Consider the following 24,166-nt stretch of genomic DNA (forward strand, 5'->3'; position numbering starts at 1 on the left):
AGCCCTAGTCTCAGGACCCAGCTCCTCCAGGCTCATCTGTAGGCACTGGGCATAGCCTGCTGCTGGAGGGGACAGTGTGGCTGAACCCCCTCTTCCGCAGGTGACCCGACTGCCTGTGAAAGAAAACCAGGCCCCCAGAGCTTTAGAAAAGTAAACTTGCCATCCATTTATTTTCTGTAGTCCTTAAAAACAGAAGAACATGCTTCACACTAAAGCTCTGCAACCCTGCACACCAGAGAGGCAGTCCCACTCATGCTGCGAGCTGGTCCACATCCTCTTGGCTCCTGTTCGCCAGATGAGCTTCAATAATTTCGGCAAAGAGATTCCTCTTCAGCAGATTATATGCCAGAGGTAAAAGCTGGCCAGCAACTTTATGAAAATACTGAAAAACCAAAGAAGGTGACATTAGCCAGAGAGTTAAGGCACTTGTTTTAACAGAGCCCTTGGCCGCTGAGGGGAGGAGGCAGGGGCCTCTACAGTGGCCGACAGGCTGCGGCCACAAGCAGGACAGGTTCGAGGAGAGCTGCCCACACTCCCAAGGCCACTGCTGGGAAGACCATACTTGAGGCAGGTGACAGTCCAGAAGTCACCGTATCACCTCCCTCCCTGACCCTGAAACATCTGAGGCAACTCCTGCTGGAACTGTAGGTGGTTTCTCCTATTTAATGAGGAGGTGTTAACGATAAAACATCGCCACTACATTTTAAAGATTTTAAAGCATATTCCCAAACAGCATTTACTCTTCATCTAGCACAGAACAGATCCCCTATGGCAAGTGAGAGGGAGCCCAATTAGGTGCATGTGTCACACTGACGCTGTGTACGTAGCTAATAGGTCACTGTAACATTTGTTGAGCTGCAAAGTCATGTTCAACTCTTTTTGAGGACTGTAGCCCACCAGGCTCCTCTGTTCATGGGATTCTCCAGGCAGGAAGACTGGACTGGGTTGCCATTTCCTCCTCCAGGGGATCTTCCCCACCCAGGGATCGAACCTGCATCTCCTGCATTGGCAGGCGGGTTTCTTTACCACTGAGCCACCTGGGAAACCCCATGTTAATATATACCTGAGGGCAAAAAAGTCCTGGTCATTCACCTTGGCCAGAACATGAGATGAACCTCAAATAAGAGATGTTCTTAGAACTCAAGAATATTTTAAGACTCTGCTTAAAATCATTTCAAAAAGTTCATTTGGAAATTCCAGCTGAGTCCACCCCGCCCCACCCCCTGTGCTGGATTCGGGGATACAGACGAGCAGGGGGGTGTGTGTGTGTAGGGGGGCAGGGTGCTCACTCACGTGGGAACCGTGGCAGAAGAGGTCCAGCCCCAGCTCCAGCCCCATCCCGTAGTCACACTCATCATTAGCGAACTGCACGTAGGTCACCATCTCCTGGACAGGGGCGAAGGCCTGGAGTCTGTCAGTGTCGCTCGGGGCCTCCACAATTGTCCTGCAGATTCTCCTGAGGCTGGCTGAGAGAGCAGGGATGTGGTGTTACCTGTGAGCACCCACGCCTGCCAGTGACACCGTCCTTGGGGGCCTCCTGCCTTGGTGATGTAACTCACATCAGCTGTTTTACTTAAGCCATTTTTATGTGCGAATCTTAACTAAAACCATTTCTCGTTCCAGCAAAGTGTGATGGTTTCTCCATGAGTCTAACTACAACCAGGAGTCACACCAGCTTCCAGAGATTTTCCCTGGGCTAGTCCAGGGTGCACAGACCATGGCCAAGCCTGGCCCACCTGTTTTTAACTGTCCTCAAGATAAGAATGTGTTTTCATTTTTAAAGGGTTGAAAAAAAACAGTATGGAGACTGAGCATACACAGAGCCTACCTCTGGGCTCATCCACACCAGAAGTTGGATTAAAAAAAAAAAAATCCTAATAGACAGTAAAGTTTGCTCTTTTTGCCTTCATCTAACTTGCTTTTAAAAAGCAGTACAGGAAAAGAAATACAAGAGACAAATCACTGTGGAATTAAACCTTTACCAACGTAGGGGGTGTGGAGCCACAGCACAAATGTAATTTGAGGAAAATAGAGAAAACTGCTTAACATTTATCCAAATTAGAAAAAACAATGCTTTACCATTTCTGATCTTGATGCCCTCGTTTGCACCCCCCACCCCACTCCTCCCAAGGGAGCCAGATGAAGGGGTCTTCCCAGGACAAAAGGAAAGGCGAAGGGCAGGGGACGGGAAGAGAGCTCAGGAGAGATTTTATCCTCCTTTTCAACAAAGCAACAATTAGATTTTGTGTATGAGAAGTCTATTTGCAAAGAGTGCTTATACTTACAGAAGAAGTAACTCAGGATGGGCTTCTAGAAGCTAAAAAAATCTACATCCAGATGGAAAACTGTCCACAAACACATGTTTCAGTAACTACTATACTGTAAGTTGACCGTAACGTCAGAGGTTGTGAAACAGTAGGAAAAGTCACCTAGACCATAGGCTTGTATTGTTTCAACTTGTAAAAACACTGTTCCGAGCGCTGTTAGGCAAGCAGTGCAATAATAGTAAACACATTACATACTGGGTTACTCCCAGACACCCCTATGGATGGTAGTCACCGCCTCTCACCATGTGACGGATGGAAGACATGGTTTAATAAAGTTATACAACTGGTTAAGGCCACACAGCTGCAAACCCAGCTTCAGTTCAAGCCTCCCTGACCCCAGAGCCTGAGTCCTTCATCACTACAGGTGGGTGGGGAACTGTATCCACCTACTCAACGCAAGGAAACTCGCCCCACACACTAACACGTGCTCATGGCCACATAATACCCTACCGTCCGTTTCCGGGAGCTCTCTGTATCCAACATCGTTTTTATCCACTGGGACAACCAAGCCTGCCCCATGAAAGGTCTTTGTCACCACCTTAAATAAAACACAAAAATAACAGGGGAGATAGATGAAAACAACAGAGGGGGCAAATAAAGCTCATACACCACCCTTAAGACTTCTGCAAAATATAACCTGTGCCTTTTATTTCAGTAAATTTGGACCCCAGGGCAGAAGTTTACTATTATTTCTTTCCTTTAAAATCAGGTAGAAGTCAAGCACTTGAAATAATTACAAAGCAGTGAAATAACTGGCTTTTATTAACTGTCAGCATATGGAAGTCATCTTTGTGTGCCCTGCCAGAGGCAGGGGGTGGTGTCAGTTCAGTCTACAGCTGCTGGGCAGAGAGCCAGAGGGCCCACCCGGCAGGAGGGGATATGGCCAGAACTCCTGCCCGTCTGTGAAATGCAGGTCCCCATTTCACCAGGAGCATTCAGACGTGTCAGCAAACTTCCCTTAAGTCAGGCAGCTTCTAGTTTTGGGGCGCCCTTTATGGAGGCAACTTCCGACTTGCCTGGTGGCTCAGACGGTAAAGCGGCTGCCTACAATGAGGGAGACCGGGGTTGGATCCCTGGGTCAGGAAGATCCCCTGAAGGAAATGGCAACCCACTCCAGTATTCTTGCCTGGAAAATCCCATGGACGGAGGATCCTGTTAGGCTACAGTCCATGGGGTTGCAGAGAGTCAGACACGACTGGGCGACTTTACTTTTACGTACTTACGGAGGCAAACAACATAACCATCATCACCGTGGTTGAACTCATGGTTCTACGTTTCTTTTCTTTTTATTTATGTGTTCACCAGGCTACATCACAATGGGGTGAGACAGGCTCCCCTCCCCTCACTCTAAGGTGGGAAAAGGCCCCTGGTGAAAACTGGGGAGGTAAAACAGCAACCTGAAATCTTAGAGCAGCTGGAAATGCCCTATGCAGGGAGTTTCATTCCCATGCACATTTTTAGAAACTACTTGCTGATCTCAAGGACTAAAAGAGCTGATAAGACAGGAATTCAGTGACTACAACTTACCTGAAAGTCACCCACCCCAGCAGCTCAGTCAGGATCAGAAAAGGAACTGGAGTAGGATTTTCAATAACTATGCTAAAATACTTAGTTACCAGTACTAGCTTATTCAGGGTTGACTAGTACTTCATTTGGCTGAGAATGCAGATGGAGGAGACACTGCTCAGAGGCTGGAGGAGACTGGGTGTCCAGACTCCAGTAATAAATGTCCCTCCTCCCCAGAGGTTGTCAGGACGGACTCAGAGAATTCTCATTTGCCCCAAAGCAGAATTCTTTCAGCTTCTCTGTTAAGTTACCCAGGCAGGTACAAGTGAAAAACCCAAAGGATCCCAATCCCAGAGGTATCTGCTGTTTATGAAACCCCACTCACACAGCAGGCACAAAAGGAAGGCTGGTGGGCTCAATAAAGCAAGGAGAAAAGACTTCTCACACCATTTCCTGGAGGAATTCACACGCCCCAATACACAGCTCAGGACCAAGGTCGCCCACACGCCAACTACCCTCAGGGCTGACTATAAAGCTGTAAGGCAGACCTTTGCAAATCTACCCAAAATCACCTGGCATGAAATCAACCAATCTTAGCTATTATATAGAATATATATATTCTATATAATATATATATTCTTTATTATATGTAAGCAAACGTGAGGTACAAAGCCGCTCTTCTTCTAATATGAAATGAGCGACTGGTACATCAAGATGAGAGAGAGACTGGGCAGGCCTGGCCTGAGTTCTGCGACCACCGCGAGGGGGCCCCGTCCCGTGCCCGCCACACCCGCAGGACTCTTCCAGCCCAGCCCCTCGGGAGGCAGGGGCAGCTCTCCTCAGAAGGGGAGGAGAGAAGATGCAGGCCAGCGGGAAAGGAGAGAGGACGCCGCCCCCCACCCCGAAACAGCAAAGCAGAGACCAACAGATGGGGCTCATACTTTTTTGTCTCTCTGCTTCATCCTCACAGTTCTCTGTTCCAGGGAGAGCCCCAATTCTCTGGCTGCTTCTGTGAGTTTCTCATCTATGGTTTTCAAGAGACTAGTTTTCTTTTTATCTGTTACTTCTTTAAGTTTTTTCATCAAAAATAATCTGAAAAAGAAGTAAAAGCCCTCATTAGTATGTAGCCGTTGTTCATATGTACACTACTGTACTAAGCACACAGACCCTGGGAAGTTGAGGGGAGCCAAGTTACAGACATCAAACCCCAAGAAACAGACGGCGGAATAATCACCAGCGTTCTCTCAAAGTCCCTAACAGATTCTTCAGACAAGAGAAAAGCATATTAATAAATACCTGCCAGTCACAGAAACAGCAAACAAGATCTGTTTATCCCCGTGATGTCTGCAACCAAGACATAAGGTATCTAAAAAGTGAGGTTAAGCCAAGTTTATGTCGCATCACTTGATGCTAGGACCTGACGTACAACCTTGCAGAAGGCTGATGTAACAGAAGAAAAGAATGTGGAGGCTCCAAAAGAGGAGTTTCCACTTGTGCAGAACCAGAGGACCTTTATCATACTTAAACATCAGCAAATTCTTTTAAATGTTACCTTCAAATCTGTTAAGAAATTTTAAAAATGTAAAGGAAAGCAAAACTATTTTATAAGCTAATACAAAAGCACAATTCAAAGTAAATTATTTTTTGAGTAACTATTTTATTTTTACTTTTTATTTTATTTTTTTGGTTGCACGTAAGGCATGTGGGATCTTAGCTCCCCCCCCCCAGAGGACTGGACTCGTGCCCCCAACAGTAGAAGCACAGTCTTAATTACCAGACCATCAGCGAAGTACACAACATAAATTTTAAAGGTATGTGAAATAGTATATTATTGCCAGTTATGGAAATAATTGTATGTTAAGAATGCAGGAGAGGGTGTGGAGATAAGGGAACCCTCCTACACTGTTGGTGGGAATGTAAATTGGTTGCAGCCACTATGGGGAACAGTGTGGAGGGTCCTCAAAAAACTAAAAACAGAGCTACTGTATGATGCAGCAATCGCACTCCTGAGCATACACTGGAGAAAACTATAATCTGAAAAGATGTGCATGCAACCCCGTGTTCACTGCACAAGTTCACAACAGCCAGGACACGGAAGCAACCTAGACGTCCGTCAGCAGAGGAGTGGATAAGGACGACGTGGGGCCCATTACTGCTCAGCAATAAAGGAACGGAACGACGGCATCTGTGCGGCATGGACGGCCAGAGACTATCATAGTGAGTGGAGTGAGGAAAAGAAGTGTGATACCGTTTATATGTGGAATCTAAAAAATAGGACACAAGTGAACTTACCTACAAAACAAATAGTGACAGATGTAGAAAACAAACTCATGGTCACCGCAGGCAGGGGATAAACTGGGAGGTTGGGAGTGACGCACAGACACTATAAAACAGACAACTAATAAGGACCTACTGTATACAGCACGCGGGACTCCACACGATAGCCTGTGACGGCCGACACGGGAGGAAAATCTAAAGAACGGGACGTGTGTCTGACTGATTCACGTGCTGCTCAGCAGAAACTCACACGGCATCGCAAGCCAGCCGTGCTCCAGTGCTGCTTAAAGAAGAAGACTTCTGCCACGAGAGCAGGAAGTCAAGGGCGCAGGCGCGAGCTGGGATCGGCCCCGCCGGCCCCTTCCTGCAGCCACTGCGGGGCTCGCGGGAGGAAGCCGCTCCTGCCCAGCGGCGGCGCAGGGCGGTGCCCGCTGGGGCACTGTTCTCACCCCCACGTTGCACATCAGGAGGCTGAGGCAGAGCACCACACCGCACCCAAGCTGACAGAAGGAGTGTGCGCGGGTCAGAGCGCCACAGGAGCCAGGACCGCCAGGATCAGCATCTCCCAACTACAGCAAAGCCCCAGCAAACCGCGTCTGGCCGCAGCAGCCGTGAGTCAGGGGGCCTGTCAGCCAGCACGGCCGCACAGGGCCGGGCACGCGGCGGCGGGCCTGGGGCCCCGACCCTCACGGCCCCTGCCCCCTCAGGCCCACCCCTACCGGCGGCCCTTGGCGCCGGCCCCCATCCCTGCTGCCCAACGGGACCGTCTCTGCTCCTGTTCAGCTTCTGTCTCAGCTTCAAATCTGCGCTCCGACACTGCTCTGTGGTGCTGAGCTGAGATGTGCCCGCAGAAAGGGCCACACCGTCCTGTGCTGTTCCATGGAACCTGGACCTCAAGAGACTCCTGTGGTGCTCGTGAGGAAAACATCAGTTCCCTAGGCTATGGAGCGCTTCCCCAAAGTGAAGCTCTCCATCCCAGCAGACTTTCCCCATCCCGTCAGTGTGGGAGACCACAGCACACCAGCACCCATCACATTAGCCAAGTCTTCAGGAAGCGAACAGCTGCCACACTCCCAAGGCTGGTTACAACTTCCCCCAGTTCTAATGTTTGCTTCTGAAATCTTGAATTTTTAGAACTGTCAGCAAACAGTCAATTGTTTTCTACAGTTCACTTGAGAAACGGCTCCCAAACACTTAGGTCAAAATAGCCGGTTGTCTGCCGGCCACTCTCTCCAGTGGAAGTGGAAAACAGCTGAGCTCAGCACTTGGTCCCACAGGGCCGTTCTCGCTGAGACAGACCCTAACGCCCAGGCGTGCAGATGTGCCTTCTCCGCGCTTCCCACCCGGCCACACAGGGCATCGAGCAGACGGTGCCCAGCCGCAGGGCCTGATTCGCGTCGTGGCACTGCTGTGACCACGCACTGTCCGCCGCTCACCCGCTGCCGCCGGCCCCTCGGGGGAGAGAACACCGCCCGACCACCCAGAGCGCCCCTCACGGCCCCTGAGCCGGCGGGCAGGCCCCACACCCCACTGCCTGAGAGCCGCCGCGCAGTCATGGTTCGGGACCTGAGCGCCCGTCCACACCTCCTGGGCTCCTAGTGTCAAGGACTCTACTCAGAGCCACTGCGTGGAAGTGGTGGCCTGTGACGGCGGGGCGGGGTGGCAGAGGACGTCGGGGCGCAGGGGAGAGAAGAGCACGTTTAACAGGGTAACTCGGCCCGAGACCGGACACTCTGGCCGTATTCACATTAAAGTAGCAAACGTTTTCAATGGTCTTTGGGCCCAGATCGAAGTACGCGCCCATTAAACGTCCACTGAGATGAATGTTCATTTAATTAGAGTTACAGAAGTGCACCTCTGGGCTACACTCAGATTTATCTGTAACAGGAAGTTGTAAAAAAGGTTGCCGAGTCCTGCTCTGGAGGAGCTGAGGAGCAGCAGCTGAGGGGAAGCTCCCATGTGCCGGCCTCAAACCATTAACTAAACAGCAGTGCCCAGAGTGGCCTGTGTACCCCATAGTCTCGGAGACCTCTCAGGAGGTATGTGAGGTCCAGACTACCACTACAATTATTTTAGGGAAAAGAAAGAAGAGAATAAAGAAAATAACTTCTCATTTTGTTGTATGGATACATATTTTAAAACCTCCAGTCCATCCAGACTTCCGCATGCGTTCCAGATGTAAAACGGGAACCTTTCCACACCATTCTGTTACAGGACCTCCTCACATGGTGTACCAACACCTCCCGAAACTGACAGATCAATATCCTGGTGCTACACTGCATGGATAGTCTCTACTTACTTACCTAATTTTCTCTACTGAGGGAAATGTGCATTTTCCCTCAACTCTTCTTTTTTATAAATAACCTGAAATACACACAGATATCTGTGTACGAACCCAAAACTTCTTCAGATAAGGAGCTAGGAATGGACTTGCTAGTTTAAGGTGCAGCACAGTACCTGGCAACCTTCATTATCTGTGAAGAAATCTTTGAAAAAAATACATAAACCACCGTACTCCAACTGCTCTCCATAAACATTTTGCCAATTAACACAGCAGAAAGATTTCTCACACCATAAACACCATCCTTTAATTTTCACTCCCCTTTGTTAGCCGAACTTGCATTTTCTTGGGTTACTATTAAATCTTACACAAAGAAAGCTAGTTTCACTGGGCATAAATAATTTGTTTTAAACAAATGGTCTGCCTGAAAACACCTTACCCAGGCTCATATAGAAATTATTTTCATTAATGGATTTCAATAAAGTTTCAAAAAATTACACTAAATATACACAAAGTATTATAATCTATAATACATGAAAAGTATTATAATCTATAAAAGTATTATAATACTTCATCAAACATATTTATGTTTGATAAAAATTACCGAAGTACAAAACATTTTTTGAATAACATTAGCTGTTCAAATCCTTGCTGGTCTTCCCCTAAATTATAAATTTATCACCTTATGGATTTTTGTTTTCTTTCTTCTGTGTTCTCCGATAGGCTAAAAAATGCCAGAACAATCTTGTATTATTTTAGATAACAACTGAACTTTCTTTTTAATGAGACGAGTAAGACGAAAGGAAACTTGGTGGTTTTGCTGTCAGAGTCTGTGGAATGAATACCTGACTCAGAGCAGGCGTCATGCACAGCAAAGAGCCTCTCAAGAACTCACACGTCCGTGCAGGAGACGGACAAGGAAATAAACAACTGCAATTTGCAACCAAGATGGCACAGTTTAAGCACAACAATAAATCTGAAGGGTGTGAAGAACCACATAAAATATAAAGAGCAAGCCACATCTTCCATAAACATCAGAGCTGCCAGGAGAGAGAGGAGCCTTTCGGGGCACTCCGCCCCTCGGATGCAGTGGTCTGTACACACAGAGGCCCTGTAGATGCGCTGGCAGACTGAGGCTGAGTTCTGTCTCCTGCAAACCTGGGCCACAGCAGCACAGGGAGTCAGTCTGTTTAAAAGCAGGTGATTAAGAGATGTCACACAAACATGATCTACTTGTATTTAAGGCGAGTCAGATGCCTTCTTCACTCTATCACACTGTCCACTGCACAGCTGCTGTGGACGGGGCCTGCAGCTGCCCAGGACAGAGCAAGGTGCCCCTCCCATGCCCACCCTGTGCCTCAGCTCACGCCGCCCGGCCCCACTGAAGACAAGGCCCTGATAGCAGAGCGTGGAGACCAGATCCAGCCCCACTGGCTTGCAGAGGCACATAACTGTCCCGTCCCCTGTCCCCAGTGTCAAAGGACGGCAGGCAAGGGGCTCCCTCTCACTGGCCCAGATCCTGCCAGACAATGTGGTCCCAGAGCCCCACTCCCCAGCTCTTCCCTGCGGGGCAGAGACCACCCACCAGCGAGCTGGGTCAGCAACACCCCACCACGGCCCCTCACTCCCACCCTGCCCCCAGGCTGTGCGGCTGCCTGCCTCACGACGCTCAGCCTCCTATGCGAGTTACACTCCACATAATACAGCTTCTCAGATGGAGCTTGCCATGACTGTGTTTAAAGTCAGATGCCTGAAAATCCTGTGACTTTTCCATGGGACAAATAAGGTCAAGTTTAAGTAACATTTTCATTAAATAAGGAGTCAGAAAACAGTCTATTGTTTGGTGAAAAGATAAAGTGTGTATGCAAGGAAAGTCTGCAACATTCATGAAAATGCTCTAAAAATTTTTTTAAATCTCAATTCCCATCAGAGACAGACTGATACGGTATAAAAATTGTAAACAAATATTATCAATAGGAGAGGTAGTGAAATATTTTCTTACTTGACTGCAGCAAACACATTATCTCCACTTTGAACAATTATACAATTTTTCTTTGCTTCATTTGTACCGACAAATACAGGAAGTTCATCAGGAGAATCCCTGTTTAAATGAAATGAAGTAAAAATTTAGCTGCTCATAACTTATCAGAAGGGAGGATTTTAGGTCTGAAAATAAGAATTTGTATCTGCATGTCTTTTAAAATTGCTAATGAATTTGCTAGGTTTAAGTTCTAGGCTTCTTAGGAATATCCACGACAAATCTCATTTATATAACAGAACCTAAAATTAAGATTCTTAAGACCTAGTTACTTTTACAGCTAAACACAAAGAAAGGCGGAATAAAGCTTGTCAAAAGGAGGTGAAATTACATACAATCATCCCGCCCCAGTTTTATAGTCTATGAAAAAGAAAGAAGGTGGAGAAGCAAAAAGAAATGAGACGGGGGGTCACAGAATATTTGTGGTGAAAGGGCTGGAAGCATACAGACAACCAAATCCCTTTACTGTGTGACTGAGGAAACGACCCAGGGAGACCAGGTGACTCAGCTAAGGTCCTGGGCAGGCAGCGGGAGGCCAGCGGACCAGGGCCTGGCTCCCAGCCCCGTGTGCCCATGGTACCCCTACATTCCCTCCACGTTCTGTCCCCCTCACCCCGCCGTCAATAACAGCACCTCTCAAGTGGACAAGGGATCCCCGCCCCCACCAGCTCTACTTCTGAGCATCTTGCATGTATCCGTTTACCCCCCAGATATTCTTGTTAGGCGTGTGGAATAAAACCGAGTCACGGAAAGTCACAGGCACTGGGCACTGGTACAGGGCCACCCAGATGATAAACAAGAGGACCAGTCTGCTCCAAAGTGCATTCTTAGTACCATGGCCCCCGGAAGCACATGGCTAACTTAAGTCACAGCAGCTGCTCCGAATTACCTTTCCTGGGCAAAAAGAGCTCTTCTGAGCCCAAAAGAAAAAAGTTTATAAGCACAGCAGAAAAACTGATGAGGTTGGGCCTTAACAAGTTCATCCATTCCAGGGTAGGTCAGCAGGTTAGAACGGCAGACGGCCCACCAACAGAGGGTACATGCCCTTCACCTTGGGGAGGCCAGTGAATGCTTGCACTCATAAAAGGGACAGTCGATGTATTCTAGAAGTAAGGGATCCCCTTGTGGCTTAGTGCTAAAGAATCTGCCTGCAAGTGCTGGTGACTCAAATTCAACCCTGGGTTGGGAAGACCCCCTGGGGGAGGGCATGGCAACCCACTCCAGTGTTCTTGCCTGGAGAACCCCATGCACAGAGGAGCCTGGCAGGATACAGTGCACGAGGTCACAAAGACCCAGATACGACTTAGTGACTGAACAATGACAAAGCTGTATTTTAGAAGAAATGACCCTTACCTGAAATACCCCATGTGGAACTGAGTTTTACTGTCTCCAATAATAATGGTCTGGAACTCAGGAGGATCATAGTAAAATCTCCAGTGAAGGTTAAAATTCAAACCTGCTGATTTTTTCTTTATTTTATGTTTTCCGGCAAGGATATCATAAGGACCCACTAATCGAAGTCCAAGGCTTGCAGACAGTGAATCTATAAATTAAACAAGTTTACTTAAAGGAAGCAGAAAATAGTGCTTTTCATTCAGAACAATATTCCTAAGCAACTGTCTTTAAAAACAGCTTCTAAAGTAAAAGAAAGAAGTCTTCAGTCATGTGAAGATGTCCGCTGTAAACACTATGGAAAAGAAATCAGAGCAGTGAAGACGTGGCCCTTACATTTACGATTTCCTTGTAGCTTTACCACTGAGGACATTTCAAACACTCCAGCTGATTCTGACTTTGGCCCAAACAGGACAGTTCTGTGTTCCTGGGAGCCTATTAGAGCTGCAGACGTTTAGCTGGTCTCATTACTATGGAATGCAGCTGTTGCCTCAAATATCTTAGCGCAGCCAGACCAAGGGAGAGGCAAGAGGGCTAGCCCGTGAGGACAAGTAATTTAACTACAAATGTGTTTAATTAAAGTACTTCCTCCCTCCCCCACCTCAACTGCTGATCAGTCTCGATTCCTGGCCTCCTGGGCGCTCCGCCTGGCTCACCCTAACCCAGGCTGAACCCACGTCCTTCTCCAGTCACTGATCAGAGTCGCCAGGTGTGCACGCTTACGACAGACAGGCCCCTCTGCTTCCCGCAGGGGCAGGGAGGTGTGCAGGCAAGACCGGAGCCCAGGATGCCACGGAGCGAGAACTCCTGGAAGGGCCGACAGTGAGAAGGGCATGGAAACAGTCGACTTGGAGGGGAAAAAATAATATCCCCTCCATGAACAGATATGAGATAGAGCTATAAAGGGAGATCCTGCTGTTCGTACTCTGCTTTTTGTTCTTCATCCTGTTCTCACTTAAATCCTGAGTAGTTTCTCAGGCTGTTAAATGTTTCTTTAAAGAAAATGTCTACTCTACTGATAGGCATTTACTGTTTGTTACCTTTTCATTCTAAACACTGCTTCAGCGACCACCTCTGCTAACACGCGTGTGCACATCTGTGAATATCTGCAGACAGGTTGCTGCGGCACGGTCGCAGTGTGTGGGTAACACAGCCCAAGCCCAGCTCTCTCCCAGTACACATTCCTGTCTACAGTCTAGGGAGTGCTTCCCTGCACCGCACGAAGACACTCCACCAGTACAAATGGTGACAAGGAAAAGTAACTGCTGCAACATTCCCCATTTTTGGTGTAGCTTCTCGGGACAGTATGCCCACAGAGAAAGGACACAGGGATGTGTGCTTCTGTCTGTGTGTGCGTGTTGTGTCTGTCTGTCTGTGTGTGGTGTGTATCTGTATGCGTGGCTGTGTATGTTCCTGACCCAACACTAATGCAGCAGAAGCTACACACGGTCTCTTTTTTCACTTAAAATATTCCAGGCACGATGCTTTATTACAGCCTACAAATCTGCCGGATTCCTCTGAAACTATACATACAGTCCACTGAACAGATGTGACTATGAGCACATATGCCGTTTTCTACCTCTTGTTAACACAGGCTTGGGGTCACTGCGTCCGTACACAGGCTCCTAGAAGCAGCTGCCAGGTCGCGCTCATGGTCAGAGTGTGCGCCCGTCTCCCCCAGCTGCTCACCAGAGCACACTGTGGGGTGATGCACCTCTGCTAGGCTAACAGGTCACAGTGGCACCATTACCTTCTGCTTCTCTGACTTCACACCTCTTTGGGGAAGCTCCTTTTCTGTGAACTGTTTACACCCTGAGTCCAGCTTCCTACTGCCTTTTCCACTGGCAGCAGCAGGAGAAAGGTTCTGGAGCACTCACCAGCTGGCTGTTCAGGGTCAAGTCCTTCACAGAACCTCCAGAAGTGGTAGAAATCTTCAGGCAGGGGAAGCCTGTAATGGCTTTCCACCTCTTTTCGAAGGTCACTGGGCACGTCAGCTTCACAGGACTTACTCTTCTTCACATCGGCCGGTTTTTCACACTGAAAATCAGCAGACAAAACTCAGTTTCTCTGAAAGTAATTTCAGCAATGTGGACTATTTAACGAAATCGCTCATCTTATTCACCCAACTCTAAGAGATACATGCATTTTCTTTAAAACTCTATATGTGGTGTTTGAGTAAAATCTGGGGATTCTTTCAGGCAAAGAAAAAAAGAACAGTTTATAATATATTGGTGTCAGGAGGGGTACACACAACAAATATCTAAACACATCTAAGATAATAGAAACATAGAAAGCAAAAAACCAAAATGTATAAAAGAAAAGGTAAAGAGCAGGAAATGAGGAATAATAAAAGGGCAGGGTTTTATGGGATGCAGCAAAAGCAGTTTTAAGAGGGAAGTTTATGGCAATAGAATCTTACCTCAAGAAACAAGAAAAATCTCAAATAACTTAATCTTACACCTAAAGCAACTAGAGAAAGAAGAACAAAACCTAAAATTAGTATAAGGGAAGAAATCATAAAGATCAGAGCAGAAATAAAGGAAACAGAGACAAAAGGAAACACCACCAAAGATCAACAAAACCAAAAGCTGGTTCTTTGAAAAGATAAACAAAACTGATAAACCTTTAGCCAGACTCATCAAGGAAAAAAGGGAAAGGACTCAAACCAATACAATGAGAAATGAAAAAGAAGTTACAATGGACACCACAGAAACACCAAGATCATGAGAGACTACTAGGAGCAACGATACAGCAATAAAACGGATGACCTAGAAGAAATGGACGAAGTCTTAGGAAGATGCAGCCTCGCAAAACTGCGCCAGGAGGAAACAGAAAATGTGAAGAGGTCAATCACCAACTCTGCAAACTATGTTCATTAAGAAACTCCCAACACACCAAAGTCCAGGACCAGATGCCTTCACAGGTGTGTACGCTGTGCTAAGTCACGTCCGACTCTTTGGGACCCCATGGACTGTAGCCCACCAGGCTCCTCTGTCCACAACAATTCCCAGGCAAGAATACTGGAGTCGGTTGCCATTTCCTACTCAAAATGATCTTCCCAATCCAGGGATCAGACCTGCATCTTCTGCATTGCAGATGGATTCTTTACTGCTGTGCTACTTGCGAAATCCCAGTGTGAGTTTTAAAGAGACACAATTCATCATTTACTAACAGTCCATTCAACTGTCACTGTGAGAGACTGCAGCCCCTTCCAGAGACGTTCCCCTGCACTTCTGAAGTGCCAAGATCAGGTTCACCAAGTTTATGTCGCCATATACTGTAGAGAAACGAACACTTCCAAACACTCTCGATGAAGGCACCATCACCCTGGACCAAAACCAGACAGACACCACACAAAAAAAGACAGTTACAGGCGACTATCACTGATGAATACAGACGCAAAAAGCTTCAACAAAATACTAGCAAACCAAACCCAACAATACATTAAAAGGATGATACACCATGAGCAAGTGGGATTAATCCCAGGGTAGCAAGGATTTTTCAGTATTTGCAAATCAGTGTTATGCACCATATTAAAAAATTGAAGAATAAAACATGATCATTTCAACAGATGCAGAAAAAAACTCCTGACAAAATTCAGCTGTTTACAATAAAGACTCTATAGAAAGTGAGCACAGAGGGAACACACCTCAACATAATAAAGACCGTATATATGACAAACCTACAGCCAACATCATACTCAGTGATGAACAGCTGAAAGCATTCATTTAAGATCAGGAACAAGACAAGAATGCCTACAAGGATATCCACTCTTGCCACTTTTATTCAATACAGTTTTGGAAGTACTAGCTACGGCAATCAGACAAGAGAAAGAAAGAACAGGAATCCACATTGGAAAAGAAGTTAAACAGTCACTGTCTGCAGCCGACATGACCATACACACAGAAGACCCTAAAGCTGCTGCCAGAAGACTACCAGCACTCGTAAACATGCCCGCTGACGTCGCAGGATGCAAATTAACACACAGGAGTCTGTTGCACTTCTATACACTAGCAACAGAAGATCAGAAAGAGAAATTAAAAACACAATTCCACTTACCATTGTATCAAAAAGAATAAAATACCTAGTAACAAACCTACCCAAGGAGGCAAAAGACCCATACTGTGGAAACTGTTAAGACACCAACAAAATAAACTGAAGAAGATACAAACAGATGGAGAGATATACCATGATTGTGGATTAGAAGAATCAATACTGTTGAAATGACTGTATTACTCAAAGCAATGTACAGATTCAATGCAATCCCTATCAAATTACCAATTTCTCACAGAACTAGAACAAACAATCTTAAAATTTCCATGGAGACACAAATGACCCCAAATAGCTGAAGCAGTCTTGAAAAAGAGAAACAAAGTTGGAGGAATCAGACTCCCTGACTTCGGACTATACTACAAAGCTACAGTCATCAAAACAGTATGGCTCTGTCACAAAAACAGAAATACAGATCAATGGGACAGGATAGAAAACCCAGAAATAAACCCATGCAACTATGGCCAATTAACCTACAACAAAGGGGACAATGCTACACAATGTTGGAAAGACACCCTCTTTAGCAAATGCTGCTGGTAAAACTGGACAGCTACTTATAAGAAAATGAAATTAGATCATTCTTTGACATCAAACACAAAAATAAACCCACATAGATTATAGACCTAAATGTGAGACCAGGCACTATTAACATATATGTGGCATATCTTTTTTGATTTGTCTCCCAGAATAATGGAAACAAAAACAAAAATAAACAAATGGGACCTACTTAAACTCAAAAGCTTTTACATGGCAAAGAACACAATTTAAAAAATGAAAAGACAACCCACTGACTGGGGAAAATACTTGCATGTAATATAACCTATAAGGGATTAGTCTTCAAAATTTACAAACACTTCATGAGGTTTAACAACATCAAAACAAACAACCCAGTCAAAAAATGGACACTCCTCCAAAGAAGACACACAGATGGGCAAGAGGCACATGAAAACATATTCAACTTTGCTAAATAGAGAAATGCAAATTAAGACTACAATGAGTATCATCTCACACCAGTCAAATTGGCTATCTTCAAAAAATCCATGAACAATAAATGCTGGAGAGTGTGGAGAGAAGGGAACCCTCCTACACTGTTGGTGGAAATATAAACTGGTACAGCCACCATGGAGGACGGTACGAAGATTCCTTGAAAAAACTAAAATAGAACTACCGTATGATGCAGCAATCCCACTCTTGGGCATATATGCAGAGTAAAACAAGATCTGAAAGGATCCATGTACCTCAGTGTTCACTGAGGCACTGTTTACAACAGCCAAGACATGGAGGCAACCTGAAAGTCCATCAACAGAGGAAGGGATAAAGATGTGGTGTGTATATATAATGGAGTATTACTCAACCATTAAAAAGAATAAAATATTGTCATTTATGGCAACATAAATAGATCCAGAGATTGTCACACTGACTGAACTCAGACAGAGGAGAAATATCCTTTGACATCCCTTATATGTGGAATCTAAAAAGAAATGATACAAATGAACTTATTTACAAAACAGAAACAGACTTACAGACTTGAGAGAATGAAGTTATGGTTGGGGGTGGGGTAGGAAGCGGGGGAAGGGACAGTAAGAGTTTGGGATGGACATGAACACACTACTATATTTAAAACGGATAACCAACAGGCACCTCCTGTAGAGCACATGGAACTCTGCTGAACCTTACATGAGAGCCTGGATGGGAGGGGAGTTTGCAGGGAGAATGGGTACATGTGTATGTGAGGCTGAGTCCCACCACTGAACACCTGAAACTATGACAACACTGTTAATCAGCTATAGCCCAACACAAAACAAAAAATGAAATAAAAAAAGAAAGAAAAACAGCAGGTTTTGCCTTGTTTGGGTAAACAGGATGCCATCATGCCTCTTGTTTAAACAGACTAAGTAATCATACCAGAAGGAAATTGTCAGATATAATTGGATATGAGAGGTTAAAACAGTTAAAACAATTATTTCAGAAAAGGTCCTTTAATGCCAGATTGGTTATAAAACTCCCTCCAGCATCTCTGCAATACAGGTGCATTCTGTAAGTAGGCTAGGCTTTCCAATGCCTATTAGATACCTGGCCCATTTCCGCAGAGATAAAATTCCTGGTGGAAGGTTACCCATCTTCAGTCTCTGAGGAGTGGTAGGTACTGTTCCTCCTAGTAACTTTCCTTCCTGTCCTTCCTTTCCATCTACATCTGGGTTGTTCCACCTGAGCCATCCTGCCTCCATGGGGACACGCTCAGCAGTGTCTGGAGACCTTGTTCGTTGTACAAATTTGGGAGGGAGCGTGTGCTACTGCTACTCTCGTGGGTGGAGGCCAGGACACTGCTAAGCATCCTACAACACAGGACAGGCCCTTTAATAGATGCTTAACTAGACCAAATGTCCACAGAACCAAGACTGAGAAATCCTAATCTGGTGTTTCTCACATTTACATTCTTCCTTCAGGCTCAAGTTGACCTTGTAACTTTAGGTATCATTGAAAGTCTGCAAAGTGCATTTATGAACCAAATGATACACATAGAAAGGTATCTGGTGGTACTGTTTTACGAGGGGAAAACAGGACAACTGAAAATCCCTATTGACAGGAGAATGGTTATAGGATTTTCAAACAATGGAGTTTTCAGTTCAGTCGCTCAGTCGTGTCCAACTCTTTGTGACCACATGGACTGCGGCACGCCAAGCCTCCCTGTCCATCACCAACTCCTAGAGTTTACTCAAACTCGTGTCCATTGAGTCGGTGATGCCATCCAACCATCTCATCCTCTATCATCCCTTCTTCTCCTGTCTTCAATCTTTCCCAGCATCAGGGTCTTTTCAAATGAGTCAGTTCTTCTCATCAGGGCTAAAGTACTGGAGTTTCAGCTTCAGTATCAGTCCTTCCAGTGAATACTCAGGACTGATTTCCTTTAGGATGGACTGGTTGGATCTCCTTGCTGTCCAAGGGACTCTCAAGAGTCTTTTCCAACACCACAGTTCAAAAGTATCAATTCTTTGGCACTTAGCTTTCTTTATAGTCCAACTCTCACATCCATACATGACTACTGGAAAAACCATAGCTTTCACTAGACAGAACTTTGTTGGCAAAGTAATGTCTCTGCTTTTTAATATGCTGTCTAGGTTGGTCATAACTTTTCTTCTAAAGAGCAAGTCTTTCAATTTCATGGCTGCAGTCACCATCTGCAGTGATTTTGGAGCCCCAAAAATAAAGTCTCTCACTGTTTCCCCATCTATTTGCCATGAAGTGATGGGACCAGATGCCATGATCTTAGTTTTCTGAATGTTGAACTTTAAGCCAACTTTTTCACTCTCCTCTTTCATTTTCATCAAGAGGCTCTTTAGTTCTTCTTCGCTTTCTGCCATAAGGGTAGTGTCATCTGCATATCTGAGGTTATTGGTATTTCTCCCGGCCATCTTGATTCCAGCTTGTGCTTCATCATCCAACCCAGCATTTCTCATGATGTACTCTGCATATAAGTTAAATAAGCAGGGTGACAGTATATAGTCTTATCGTACTCCTTTCCCTCTTTGGAACCAGTCTGTTGTTCCATGTCCAGTTCTAACTGTGCTTCTTGACCTGCATACAGGTTTCTCAAGAGGCAGGTCAGGTGGTCTGGTATTCCCATCTCTTTTAGAATTTTCCACAGTTTATTGTGACTCACACAGTCAAAGGCTTTGGCATAGTCAATAAAACAGAAGTAGATGTTTTTCTGGAATTCTCTTGCTTTTTTGATCATCAAACAGATGTTGGCAATTAGATCTCTGGTTCCTCTGCCTTTTCTAAATCCAGCTTCCACATCTGGAAGTTCATAGTTCATGTACTGTTAAAGCCTGGCTTGGAGAATTTTGAGCATACTTTACTAGCATGTGAAATGAGTGCAACTGTGTGGTAGTTTGAGCATTCTTTGGCACTGCTTTTCTTTGAGACTTGAATGAAGACCAACCTTTTCCAGTACTGTAGCCATTGCTGAGTTTTCCAAATTTGCAGTACTTTCACAGCATCATCTTTTAAGATTTGAAAGAGCTCAACTGGAATTCCATCACCTCCACTAGCTTTGTTCATAGTGATGCTGCCTAAGGCCCACTTGACTTTGCATTCTAGGATGTCTAGTTCTAGGTGAGTGATCACACCATCCTGATTATCTTGATTGTGAAGATCTTTTTTGTACATTTTTTCTGTGTATTCTTGCCACCTCTGCTTAATATCTTCTGCTTCTGTTAGGTCCATACCATTTCTGTCCTTTATTGTGCCCATCTTTGCATGAAATGTTCCCTTGGTATCTCTGATTTTCTTGAAGAGATCTCTAGTCTTTCTCATTCTATTGTTTTCCTCTATTTCTTTGCATTGATCACTGAGGAAGGCTTTCTTATCTCTCCTTGCTACTCTTTGGAACTCTGCATTCAAATGGGTATAACTTTCCTTTTGTTCTTTGCCATTCACTTCTCTTCTTTTCACAGCTATTTGTAAGGCCTCCTCAGACAACCATTTTGCCTTTTTGCATTTATTTTGCTTGGGGATGGTCTTGATCTCTGCCTCCTGTACAATGTCATGAACCTCCATCCATAGTTCTTCAGGCACACTGTCTATCAGATCTAAATCCTTGAATCTCACTTCCACTGTATAATCATAAGGGGTCTGATTTAGGTCATACCTGAATGGTCTAGTGGTTTTCCCTACTTTCTTCTATTTAAGTCTGAATTTGGCAATAAGGAGTTCATGATCTGAGCCACAGTCAGCTCCAGGTCTTACTTTTGCTGACTGTATAGAGCTTCTCCACCTTTGGCTTCAAAGAATATAATCATCTGATTTCGGTGTTGACCATCTGGTGATGTCCATGTGTAGAGTCTTCTCTTGTGTTTTTGAAAGAGGGTGTTTACTATGACCAGTGCGTTCTCTTGGCAAAACTCTATCAGCCTTTGCCCTGCTTCATTCTGTACTCCAAGGCCAAATTTTCCTGTTACTCCAGGTGTTTCTTGACTTCCTACTTTTGCACTCCAGTCCCCTATAATGAAAAGGAAAAGGACATCTTTTTTGGATGTTAGTTCTAGAAGGTCTTGTAGGTCTTCATAGAACCATTCAACTTCAACTTCTTCAGCATTACTAGTTGGGGCACAGATTTGGATTACTGTGATACTGAATGGTTTGCCTTGTAAATGAACAGAGAACATTCTGTTATTATTGAGATTGCATCCAAGTACTGCATTGTGGACTCTTGATTATGATGGTCACTCCATTTCTTCTAAGGGATTCTTGCCCACAGTAGTAGATATAATGGTCATCTGAGTTAAATTCACCCATTCCAGTCCATTTCAGTTCACTGATTCCTAAAATGTCGATGTTCACTCTTGGCATCACCTGTTTGACCACTTCCAATTTGCCTTGCTTCGTGGACCTAACATTCCAGGTTCCTATGCAATATTGCTCTTTACAGCATCGGATCTTGCTTCCATCACCAGTCACATCCACAACTGGGTGTTGTTTTTGCTTTGACTCTGTCTCTTCATTCTTTCTGGAGTTATTTCTCCGCTGATGTCCAGTAGCTTATTGGGCACCTACCAACCTGGGGAGTTCATCTTTCAGTGTCCTATCTTTTTGCCTTTTCATACAGTTCATGGGGTTCTCAAAGCAAGAATACTGAAGTGGTTTGCCATTCCCTTCTCCAGTGGACCACATTTTGTCAGAACTCTGCACCATGACCCTTCCATTTTGGGTGGCCCTACACGGCATGGCCTAGTTTCATTGAGTTAGAGAAGGCTGTGATCCATGTGATCAGATTGGTTAGCTTTCTGTGATTGTGGGTTCAGAGGGCTCAAAAAGGAGTATTACACTTAGTGAAAAGGAAACAGCCGCACACAATATGGATCAATGTTAACAACATTAAATGAAGAAAAAATCCCCAAACATTATATACAGCATGACAGCCATTTTATGAAGTTCAAAACATATTGTTCAGACAGGCATAATACACTCATGGGTGATAAAGCCAAAATAAGAAGACAAGGGAAAAACAGACAGTTGAGGATTGTAGCTGCACTGAATAGGGGCGACAGGAAGGAGCTGGGCAGAAAGGACAGGTGAGGACTGTGAAGATGAAGAGCCATGGTCCTCCTTTCAGGGCCTGGGCTGGGCAATGGCTTCCCAGGTGTCTGTTCTATAACTAAACAAATGAGGTCAAAGTGGGCCTTTGGATTATGCCAAAGACTACAATGTGTCACAGGTTCAAATGTGGCTGTTCAAATGGGATAAAAAAAAATTGATGGTGTTATCGTGCATGCTAAGTCACTTCGGTTGTGTCCCTATGGACTGTAGCCTGCCAGGCTCCTCTGTCCTTGGGATTCTCCAGACAAGAACACTAGAGAGGGTTGCCATTTCCTCCTCCAGGGAATCTTCCTGACCCAGGAGCATCTCTTAAGTCTCCTGCATTGGCAGGCTGGTTGCGTCACCTGGGAAGCCCCAATGGTGATACTAACTAACAGCAATAAAGATGATATTAGGAACTGTTAGTGATAAGTACTTGTTATGCAGTTACTAAGGTGCCTGCCACTGTTCTAAACGCCTACAGATGTAATTCATCCAATCCTTAGAAGTACCTATTAGCCGCACTCTACAGAGGAGGAAACTGAGGTTAAGTGACTTGGCCTGGGTCTCCCAGTGGAACCCCAGGTGGGCCAGCTCCAGGGTTGGGGGCGGGGGTGTGCTCAACCACTGTATGCTGCCTCTCCGACGGCAAACAGGCACCAGCAGGAACTCGTCAAGCCCTAACCTACCCTCCCTCCAGACTTTCAAAGACAGGTGCAAACCTAAAATGTTAGAAAGAGGAGCCTTTAAATGTACCTTGATGAAAGGCAGTTTTGCATACTGGTGAGGCTGCCCAGGGAGATTCTTGACTCTTGCCCTTTCCAGCTCTGTCACCTCGGGCGAGTTATCTAACCTCTGTGCCCTATTTTCTCAGCTACAAAAAAGGCCTATGTAGTATCTATATCGTAAGGCTGTGACAAGGAATAAATTATTTGTAAACACACACAGAACAGTGCTAACACAGAATACATAACTGCTACCTATATTAGGTTAACCATAGCCTCTGTGGACTCTTCATTTCTGACGCTTTTTCCTAACACTAACACTCAGAGCAGTTCACTGCCCCTTTAAAGGGAGGAAAGAGCGTTTCAGCGCTGCCTGAGCTCACATGCTAGTTCAGGATCCCCAAATTCTCAGTAACTAGAGTTCAGGACTGTGTAGTACCTGTCCCCCTCAGGGCTGCCCCTATCCTTTATTTACCCTTGTATTCCTAGAAAGCGGGACAGGGCAAAGGCCGCCCAGAACTTGGCCCTCCGGCACCGGCTCACCCGCCCCCCGCCCCCATCACCTGCATCCCAGCTGACAGTGCGGCTGAAGGAAGTTTTGGAAACCCTCTTTTACTCTTTCCATACGGACTCTTTCCTGTTCTTGCAGTGCTAACGCACGTGAGACAGCATGAAAGCCTGGGCAGACACCCCCTCCGAGTGAGCGCCCCTCTTCCCTACCCCGAGCGCCCCGGACCGAGCTCGGCGCTGCGCCCCGACACCGCTCCCCCGAGTCACCCGCTTCGGGTACGGCTCCACGGGAGGGCCCCACACGCCATCCTGCGGGTGCAGGAGCACTTCCTACCCTCGACCTGGCCAGTGGGACAGGGAGGGTAGTGTAGGGGGAGTGGGCCAAGTCAACCCGCCACCCGTGGGAGGTCCCCCAGACCGCGCCAACCTGACCCCGAGGACCCCGGGCTGTGGCCGCCCCCGGGCTGGGCCCAGAGACTGTAACCCGGCCTTGAGCTGTCAGCCCGCCCCCGTGGGACCCGGAGAGGCGAGGCGCGGCGCCGCTCTTCGCTCCGACCCCGGCGCGCGGCCTAACCTCCAGCCGGGGCAAACGGGCCGCGCGATCCTCGGGCCCACGGCCGCCCTCGGACCCCCGCGCGGTACCTGCGGCCCCTCTCCGCGGAGTCTACGCTTCGTGCCGCCGCCCACCATCCTGCAGCGGCTGCGACACCACCAGGTCCCGCCGAGAGCCCGCGCGCCCGCCAACCACTTCCGGTTCAAGGGCCGCCAATCGTCTCCCCCCGCCGCCGCGCGCTCAAACCAGAAAAGGCACCGCCCCTAGCCCGCCTCCAAGCCCGCGCGTGGCCGAGGCCCCGCCTACTCCCCAAGCCGTGCAGGGGCGCCCTCCGTCTGCGTGTGCGCGGCCGGCAAGCTGACCCACCTGAGCATCTGGTTTTCCCTTAAAGAATTACTACAGTTTAAAACATTCCTATAAAATTATATG

General features: G+C 46.3%; 1 protein-coding gene across 1 annotated transcript; it reads right to left on the reverse strand.

Moving 5' to 3' along the window:
- Positions 1 to 141: 141 nt before the first annotated feature.
- Positions 142 to 23,954, reverse strand: LOC133048600 (histone PARylation factor 1). The gene is made up of 8 exons (XM_061132348.1): positions 23,827 to 23,954; positions 13,699 to 13,858; positions 11,783 to 11,972; positions 10,394 to 10,492; positions 4,775 to 4,925; positions 2,778 to 2,865; positions 1,294 to 1,466; positions 142 to 382 (listed from the first exon to the last, which is right to left on the reverse strand). The coding sequence occupies exons 1-8, from the start codon at positions 23,872 to 23,874 to the stop codon at positions 251 to 253; spliced, it is 1,041 nt and encodes a 346-aa protein (XP_060988331.1). The 5' UTR covers positions 23,875 to 23,954; the 3' UTR covers positions 142 to 250.
- Positions 23,955 to 24,166: the final 212 nt, after the last annotated feature.

This window comes from Dama dama, chromosome 29 (assembly GCF_033118175.1).
Source record: "Dama dama isolate Ldn47 chromosome 29, ASM3311817v1, whole genome shotgun sequence".
In the NCBI taxonomy this organism is placed as follows: Eukaryota; Metazoa; Chordata; class Mammalia; order Artiodactyla; family Cervidae; genus Dama; species Dama dama.